This window comes from Drosophila albomicans, unplaced genomic scaffold, assembly GCF_009650485.2.
Source record: "Drosophila albomicans strain 15112-1751.03 unplaced genomic scaffold, ASM965048v2 utg000163l_pilon, whole genome shotgun sequence".
Classification (NCBI taxonomy): Eukaryota; Metazoa; Arthropoda; class Insecta; order Diptera; family Drosophilidae; genus Drosophila; species Drosophila albomicans.
In genome coordinates this window covers 23,872-33,183 of record NW_026263539.1, presented here as the reverse complement: position 1 = coordinate 33,183, position 9,312 = coordinate 23,872, and the positions used below count along the sequence as shown (strand labels likewise).

Here is a 9,312-nt window from a genome sequence, read left to right as displayed (position 1 = left end):
CCGGGAGAAGTCCGTAAAGCGGCTGCGCCAGTTATGAGTCTTGAGTCCAAGTTATAATAAAATTATGAGATTAAGTTCCAAGATATGACAACCGTCTTGTTTGAATTGCTTGTTGAGAATAATTCTTTATTATAAAAAATGCTTAGGTTCTATGGTACATGGAATATGGAATGGAATCGAAATCTGCATTGTCGGCGGATTTCGAAAGGCAGCTGGCTTGATCGCTGCCGTTGGGCTATTTCGCTTAGTCGGCAAAATAGTCCAGACGTGGATCAGCATATCCAGCGGATGTCAACAATGTTGCAACAATGTTAACATACCGAGTGACCCATATGGGTCGCTCGTGGCGGTTTGTTGGGCGGAGGCGAGACAGAGGTAGGGGAAGAAGCAGTGGTGGTAACTCGGGCGGTTATCTTGATGTGGTAAATGTACTGCTAAGCCACGGCGCTAGCTTGAATGAGCACAATGTGGTTGGACGTACACCGCTGATGAAGGCCGCATGTGGCGGGCATGTGGAAGTAGCCAAGGTTAGTATCGAGTCATAGGCAGTATACAGAATGTATAAACTACTCTCACATTTTAATCTGCTGATTAATCTAATGTTTAATGTCTCTCTCATAGGTGCTTCTCGAGCGTGGAGCAAGCATCAACACCCGCTCCAATGAGCACAACGAGAGTGCATTGTCAGTGGCTAGTTACAAGGGTCATCCCGAATTGGTGTATATCCTACTGGAAGCTGGCGCTGATGATTTGAACTTCGCTCTTTCAGCGGCTTCAAAAGGTGGCCAAGTGGCAGTAGTGGAGTTATTATTAGAATACGGAGCGGAAATCAATAGTTCCACCTTTCCACTGCCATCGCCGCTGGAATGTGCAATTTCCAATAGTCACCTTGACGTTACCACTTTGCCCATTGAGGCCGGCGGCAACATTAATGGGGCCATTTCAAATGGCAACACATATCTAATGATGGCAGCTGGCAAGGGGGACCAGAGAATGGTGGAATTGATATTGGGTTACGGTGCGGCTGTGGATGCAGAGATGGAAAATGGAGAAACGGCGCTCATGATTTCGTGTAAGAAAGGACACACCGTTGCGGCTAGTGTGCTCCTATCTTATGGCGCTAATGTGGAGCATATGACGGCGGACAAACGTACGCCTCTTATGGAGGCTAGTCGTGCCGGCCACTTCACGACCGCGAACTTACTTATCGAGAAGGGCGCACGCAAGTAGACGACCAGATCGTTGGTAAAATTTATTATTATATAGTATGTACTTACATATCTATTATATAAAGAGCTAGAGACTGAAAAAATATTGTTAAATACACAATATTATCTCTCTCTCTCTCTCTATCTATCTATCTCTCTCTCTCTCTTTCTCTCTCTATTTGCTATTGTAATTATGTTCAGGCAATTTTCAGTTCATGTTTATGATTTCCTCTTTTTTTTTTCCCCCTCTTTGAAATTGAATTTAAAAATCATATGTCACCATCAAATTTGTTAAGGGAAGCTGGAAGAAGAAGAGCTCTCGTAATTTACCCGTTGAGGGTGCTTCAAAGAGATTAAATACAGGCATAAAGCCAAAACTGCAGCCACAAAAAAAAACAAAACACACTTTTGCATATCAAAAGTGAGTTTTAGCAAATATTTCAATTATTAGTTTAGTGATTTTAATTACGGCACTTTTAACCTTAAATTTCAAAATATATATTTAAATAGCTTTTATGAACGCAGTTCCATTTAATTGCCGGCTATTAAATGAGCAATTTTTTAATCCCAACGAAATATGTTTTATTTAAAAAATGTAATAAACTTTGACAGCCAAATCTTTCAGTGACACTCACGCATACGCCAACGTCCGTGATGAGCGACTCAATCGCCATGCAGATGGCATCCGGGTCGTCAAACGCCGACAGAAACCACTTGAGAATTGCAGCAGGCAAATAAGTAAAATGTACTGTTTACGTTCTTAATTTATGTAAACATGAGAACAGAATATTGCATACTTTTAAGCTGATCATGCAAAGAACATAAAAAAAATAAAGAAAACTACAGTCGAGTATGCTCGACTGTGAGATACCCGCTACTCATTTTGAACAAAAGCAAAAAATATACCAACATAATATACTGTAAAAATATTTAAAATATGCCAAATTGTATATTTTGCACATCGATATAGTACCTTAATCTAAATATTTCACAGACGGCACAGTATACCACATTCTCAGCCATAGTAACTAATGCGTTTTTGCCCATACAAAAGTATTTCTTTAATAACTTCGGCAATTTTTAGCTGATCGCAATTTTCAGGAATCATTATACCCGCTACCCATAGGGTAGAAGGATATTATAACTTTGTGCCGGTAGGAAACGTAACAGGTAGAAGGAGGCATCTCCGACCCTATAAAGTTTGTATATTCTTGATCAGCGTCAACAGCCGAGACGATCTAGCCATGCCCGTCTGTCCGTCTGTCCACATGAAACACTGGATCTCAGAGACTATAAGAGATAGAGCTATAATTTTCTATATATTCTATATTCTATAATTTTTTCGACAGCATTTGTTATGTTTGCACACAGATCATGTTTGCTTCAAATTTTTGCCACGCCCACTTCCGCCCCCGAAAATAAAAAAATCGAATAACAAGCGTAATAATAAAGCTAGAGTCGAATTTTGGGGTATACATTAAGAACTATAGTCTTTTTGATTCCTGAAAATTTAGTTTCTATCAAATAAAAATTGTCAAAGTTATTAAAGAAACAAGTAAGAAAGCTACAATCGCGTTTACTCGACTGTGAGATACCCGCTACCCATTTTAAACAAAAGAAATATATTTTGCGGTATTTTTCTCAAAATATACCGGGTGTACTGCAAAAATACTAAAAATATACCAGATGGTATATTTGGTGTTGGCGCATTTGAGTAACATTAGTTAAGAGCATGAAATACCAAATGAAGTTGTTAGAATTAGGGCGAAGCGAGAGCGCAATAAAGCTTTCGTTTGTTGCTCTCTGAGTGAATTCGCCTCGCTTCGCCGCTCTAATTAAGTTATGCTTAATGTAACTTAGCATAGAATTATAAAGACAGTTGAAATCAAGAACTTATCTGCGCGTCATCACTCTTTTCGTTTCGTTTTCGTTGTACCAACAACAATTAGGCCTACTCTTTGTGTTCGCGAATAAAGCGGAATATTAATAATCATAAAAACTCTTGTGATTTTTCATGGCGCCCCCGGGTGGACTCTAATTGTTGTTGAACGCGAGTGATCTAAAAGTTAAATCTCGTTTGGTACCTAAAACGACCAATTTCTGTACACGTTTTTCTTGACCATTTCGTCAAAAATTCGGCGCACATCGTTCCACAACCGCAGTATTCGCCTGATTTGGCTCCGTGTGACTTCCGGCGATCAAGACAAAATTTTGTTTGTTTTTTTTTTTTTTAAGTTAAATCAAATCAATTAAGTAGTTAAGTAGTTAAGTAGTTCAGAGTAAATTATTATTATTAAAACTAAGTCAATTCAGTTCAAATGTAAATGTAGCTAAGACAAAACTTTTGTTTGTTTCTTTGTCCTGAGTAGCCCAAATTAAGTTAAATCAAATCAACCAAATTACTAATTCAAATCAAATTTAAATGCAAACATAATACGAATTATAACAAAACTCTTTTTTTGTTTGTTTTGAGTAATCTAAATTAAGTTAAGTCAAATCAATTAAATTATTAATTCAAATCAAATTTAAATGCAAATATAATACGTAACTAATATAAAACTCTTTTTTTTTTTTTTTTTTTTTTTTTGTTTTTTGTTTTGAGTAATATAAATTAAGTTTAGTCAAATCAATTAAATTATTAATTTAAATCAAATTCAATGTAAATACGAAACTAATACAAAACTCTTTTCCCTTGTTTTTTTTTTTTTTTGTTTGGAATAACCTAAACCAAGTTAAATCAAATCACTCAAATCATCAGTTCAAATCAAATTTAAATGCAAACATATTACGAGATCAATACAAAACTATTTTTTTTTTTTTTTGTTGTTTCTTTGTTTTGAGTAACCCAAATCAAGTTAAATCAAATCAATTAAATTACTAATTCAAATTAAATTTAAATGCAAACATAACACGAACTAATACAAAACTTTTTTTTTTTTTTTGGTTATTTTTTTTTTTGTTTGAGTAATCTAAATTAAGTTAAGTCAAATCAATTAAATTATTAATTCAATCATCAAATTTAAATACAAATATAATACGAAACTAATACAAAACTCTTTTCTTTGTTTGTTTTTGTTTTGAGTAACCTAAACCAAGTTAAATCAAATCAATTAAATTATTATTTCAAATCAAATTTAAATGCAAATATAATACGAAATTAATACTAAACTCTTTTTTTTTTTTGTTTGTTTCTTTGTTTTGAGTAACCCAAATCAAAATAAATCAATCAATTAAATTACTAATTCAAATCAAACTTAAATGCAAACATAATACGAACTAATACAAAATTCTTTTTTTTTTTTTTTTTTTTTTTTTTTTTTGTTTTAAGTAATCTAAATTAAGTTAAGTCAAATCAATTAAATTATTAATTCAAATCAATTTCAAATATAAATACGAACTAATACAGAACTCTTTGTTTCATTGTTTTAAAGCAACCCAAATCAAGTTAAATCAAATCAATTAAATTATTATTTCAAATCAAATATAATACGAAACTAGTACAAAACTCTTTTTTGTTTGTTTCTTTGTTTTGAGTAACTCAAATTAAGATTAAATCAATTATGTTTGGTGACCAAGGTTTGAATTTCTGTCAGAGCATCCTTTTGTTTATTGGCCATCTGCCTTCGGGATGCTAATTTGTAAAAATGGCAACCGCGGTAGGTTGCCACGTGATTTCCTCCGCAATTCACACACAGGCCGTCTACATCTCGGGGCTTTGAGCATGCGTGTGAGGGGTGCTTACCAGCACATTTAAAGCATGTAAACTCCTTAGCCTGGCAATCCCTCATTACATGTTCAAAGCTTTGGCACTTGTGGCATTGGTAGGCTCTTCTTCTGGTGTTTGGGAGCTCAACTGTGACTTTGTACGGTCCAAGTGTTTTTATATTTAGTACGTTTTGTTGTTTTTTTTTTTTTTGGTTTACTAGGTCTGCTTTAAAGGCGTTTGTTGGTTGACCTGAGAAACCTCCCTTTATATTTGTAATGTAGCAGGGTGTATGTCCGTTCTTTTTTAGCTGTTCCGAGATCCAGTTGATGTCGGTTGCAGCGTGGAGTCCTTTTATGATTATTCTATACCTTTGTAGGTCGCTGCTGTTTGGTATTTTGTATTTAAGTTTTTCATCGAAGCAAAGCTTCTGGAGTCCAACATGAGTGACAGAGTCTGAGTCTTGGATTTCAAGACCAAGTCCCGTATTTGCTCTGACCTGGAACCCACTTCCAAACAGCTGTGCAGCCTTGTTTAAAAGAGCATCCGCGTCGGCGATATAGGGATGATTATTTTTAGCGGTTTGTTTTCATCGTTGTTGTTCACTGCTTCAATATTATGACGAGGTAGAGAAAAAGCTCACACTGTTGATAAACAAAGTCAACATGAGTTACGAGTCAGCCCTAGCTGAGGGCTTACGTAACAAATTCCGCGACGATGCGTTGCGAGTTTTTTGTTTCTGGGCTTAAACGCAACCTCACAGATGTACTTTTTGCTGCGAAACCTAAAGACCTACCAACGGCTTTAGCCCTTGCTCAAGAAATCGAATCAAATCACGAAAGGTACGCTTTCGCGGCTAACTTCGCTAAAAGTTTAGAAGAAAAAAGCCCACAAAGCGGAACAGAAGACTCAAGGGAAAGACCCAAAGTCAAACCCGAAGCAGTCCAAGTCCCCACACTTTAAGCAACAGCAGGGTAGCAAGCAAAATGACCTGGCACAGAGCAAGCCAAATAGCTCAGACACGCCGAGAGCCAATGGACGTAGACCCATCTTCGTCCAAATTTCGGCAACAAACGGCGTTTTCAAGGCCAAGCCCCTCGGGTAATGACTATACCAAAACCAGAAACGTTCCGCTTCTCAGCGCACGTCTGGACAAGATCAGCGACAAAGAGTTGATCATATCACGCCGGACACACCTCAGGCACAAGCATTTCCCTCTTACAACGAGGCAGCCACGTCGGCCGTCAGCAATATAGACAGCGACGCAGATTCAGACCAAGATGCGGTCAATTTTTTAGGGGCGAGTCCTGCTACCGTTCATTCAACGCAGAGTAGCAGGAGTCAGCAAAAAATTTTTAATCGACACGGGCGCTGCAAAGAGCTACATAAAGCCATTTCAGCAACTAAAAAACATTACCCCTGTCGATAAGCCATTCTCGATTCATTCAATCCATGGCTCAAACCAAATAACTGAAAAATGCTTAATACAAATCTTCGGCGTAACCGCCTCATTTTTTTTTACTAAACAATCTGTCGACATTCGATGGCATTATAGGCCATGACCTCCTAGCTCAAGCGGGAGTCGATTTGTGCTTAAAAGACAAGCAATTAAGGATTGGCTCCAAATCCGAGACCATCCAATATCATAAACGCGTAAGCGTTAACCTCACGACAGCAGCAGATATAGATGCCCCGTCTTGCGTCAAAGCTAAATTCGCACAAATGCTAAAATTCAGGGTCAATGCCTTTGCTGACCCAGACGAAGCATTACCGTTCAACACTTCGGTTGTAGCAACCATACGAACGGAGGACGAGGAACCTATACATTCTAAGCTATACCCTTACCCTATGGGTGTGGCCGATTTCGTCGATTCAGAGGTAAAAAACCTCCTTAAAGACAAAATCATACAAAAATCCAAATCACCGTATAATAACCCAATTTGGGTCGTTGACAAAAAAGGTGTAGACGAAAAAGGGTAACAAGAAAAAACGCATGGTAATAGATTTCAGAAAATTGAACTCAAAAAACCATTGCAGATAAATACCCAATGCCAAACATATCAATGATATTGGCGAACCTCGGACAAGCGAAATATTTCACGACACTAGACCTGAAGTCAGGCTACCACCAGATAACTCTGGCGGAACGTGATCGCGAGAAGACCTCGTTTTCTGTAAATGGAGGCAAGTACGAGTTTTGTTGGCTCCCGTTCGGTCTAAAGAACGCGGGGAGCATCTTCCAAAGAGCCATCGACGATGTGCTCCGTGAAGAGATTGGCAAGACATGCTACGTCTACGTAGATGACGTCATAATCTTCTCAAAAAACTAAAGCGATCATGTCAAACACGTTGACGTGATTTTGAAAAGGTTAAGTGAAGCAAACATGAGGGTTGCTAAAGAGAAATCTAAGTTTTTCAAAACAAGCGTAGAATACCTTGGTTTTATAGTCACCGATCAGGGAGCTAGGACTGACCCCGAGAAAGTAAGGGCCATCCAGCATTACCCTGAGCCAAAAAACCTGTACGAGGTTAGATCCTTCTTAGGTTTGGCCAGCTACTATAGGTGCTTCGTAAAAGACTTTGCTGCCATCGCAAAGCCGGTGTCCGACATCTTAAAAGGTGAAAACGGCACAGTCAGCAAGTACAAATCAAAGAATATTCCTGTGTTCTTCAATGAAAAACAGCGCAACGCTTTTGAAAAACTGAGAAATATTCTGGCGTCGGAAGAGGTCATGCTAATGTACCCCGATTACAAACAGCCATTCGATCTGACCACCGACGCCTCGGCATACGGTATTGGGGCAGTCCTATCACAGAAGGGCCGTCCAATCACAATGATTTCTAGAACTCTCAAAGACAGAGAGGCGAACTACGCTACTAACGAGCGTGAACTCCTAGCAATTGTATGGGCGTTAGCAAAGCTTCGTCAATACATTTACGGAGCAAGAGAAATCAATATCTTCACAGACCACCAACCTCTGACCTTTGCAGTTTCCGAGGGTAACCCCAATGCAAAGATAAAGCGTTGGAAAGCCCGGATCGACGAGACCGGCGCCCGATTATTCTACAAACCGGGAAAGAAAACCACGTAGCTGATGCATTGTCACGGCAAAACGTGAATTCCCTTGTAGACAACACTCCAAGCTCTGATGTCGCTACGATACATAGCGAAGCTTCCGCCACTTACACCATCGAGACCACCGATAAGCCAATAAATTGCTTTAGGAATCAGATCGTGATTGAGGAGGCAAGGTACCCTTTAACTAGGAGAGTCATATTGTTCCGAGAAAAAACTCGGCATACTCTTCATTTCGTTGACAGGGAATCTTTATTTAGGGAAATTAAGGTTGCAGTTAACCCCAAAGTGGTCAACGCGATCCATTGCGACCTCCACACACCCTCGCCCAGATTCAAGATGAACTGGTTCGAACGTTCCCAGCAACTAAATTCCAACATTGTAAGAAGATAGTCGCCGACATCTTCGACATCAATGAGAGAAGGGAAATCTTGACGGACGAACATAATCGCGCCCACAGGGCTGCACAAGAGAACGTCAAGCAGGTCTTAACAGACTATTATTTCCCCAAAATGACAAAGCTCGCGAACGAGATAACATTGAATTGTAAGGTGTGTCGCAGAGCCAAGTACGACAGACACCCAAAGAAACAGGAATTAGGCGAAACACCAATCCCTTCACATACGGGGGAGATGTTACACATAGACATCTTTTCCACTGATAAGAAATTCTTCCTCACTTGCGTCGACAAGTTCTCCAAGTTCGCTGTAGTTCAGCCCATCCCGTCGAGAACCATAGAAGATCTGAAGCCAGCAATTCTTCAATTGATGAATTTCTTCCCAAAGGCTAAGACAATCTACTGTGACAATGAACCCTCATTGAACTCACAGACAATCTCAACAATGCTGACCAACAGTTTTGGAGTCAACATTGCGAATGCTCCACCGTTGCACAGTGTTTCGAATGGGCAGGTAGAGCGATTTCATAGTACCTTGCTAGAGCTTGCTAGGTGTCTAAAAATCGACAGGAAAATAAGTGACGCAGTAGAAGTCATTTTGTTGGCGGCAACGGAGTACAATAAGTCAATACACTCTGTTACCAACAGAAGGCCGGTCGATGTCGTTCAGGCACGTTCAGACGAACCGCAAGATCAGATCCAAAGCAAAATAAGAAACGCTCAAAACGCGCTAAGAAGCAGAGAGAATGCGTCGCGGCAGAATAGAGTCTTTGAAGTTGGCGAGAAAGTATTAGTTAAGTCCAACAGAAGGCTGGGAAACAAGCTGACGCCTTTGTGCGAAGAAAGAGCGGTAGAAGCGGACCTGGGGACCACGGTCCTAATTAAGGGGAGGGTGGTCCATAAAGACAACATATAATGACCCCCTTTC

The 9,312-nt window shown here is 39.3% G+C and overlaps 1 protein-coding gene across 1 annotated transcript; it reads left to right on the top strand.

Annotated features, from left to right (window-relative positions):
• Positions 1–332: 332 nt before the first annotated feature.
• Positions 333–1,230, top strand: LOC117577244 (ankyrin repeat and KH domain-containing protein 1-like). The gene is made up of 2 exons (XM_034262231.1): positions 333–527; positions 622–1,230. The coding sequence occupies exons 1-2, from the start codon at positions 333–335 to the stop codon at positions 1,228–1,230; spliced, it is 804 nt and encodes a 267-aa protein (XP_034118122.1).
• The last annotated feature ends 8,082 nt before the right edge of the window (positions 1,231–9,312 follow it).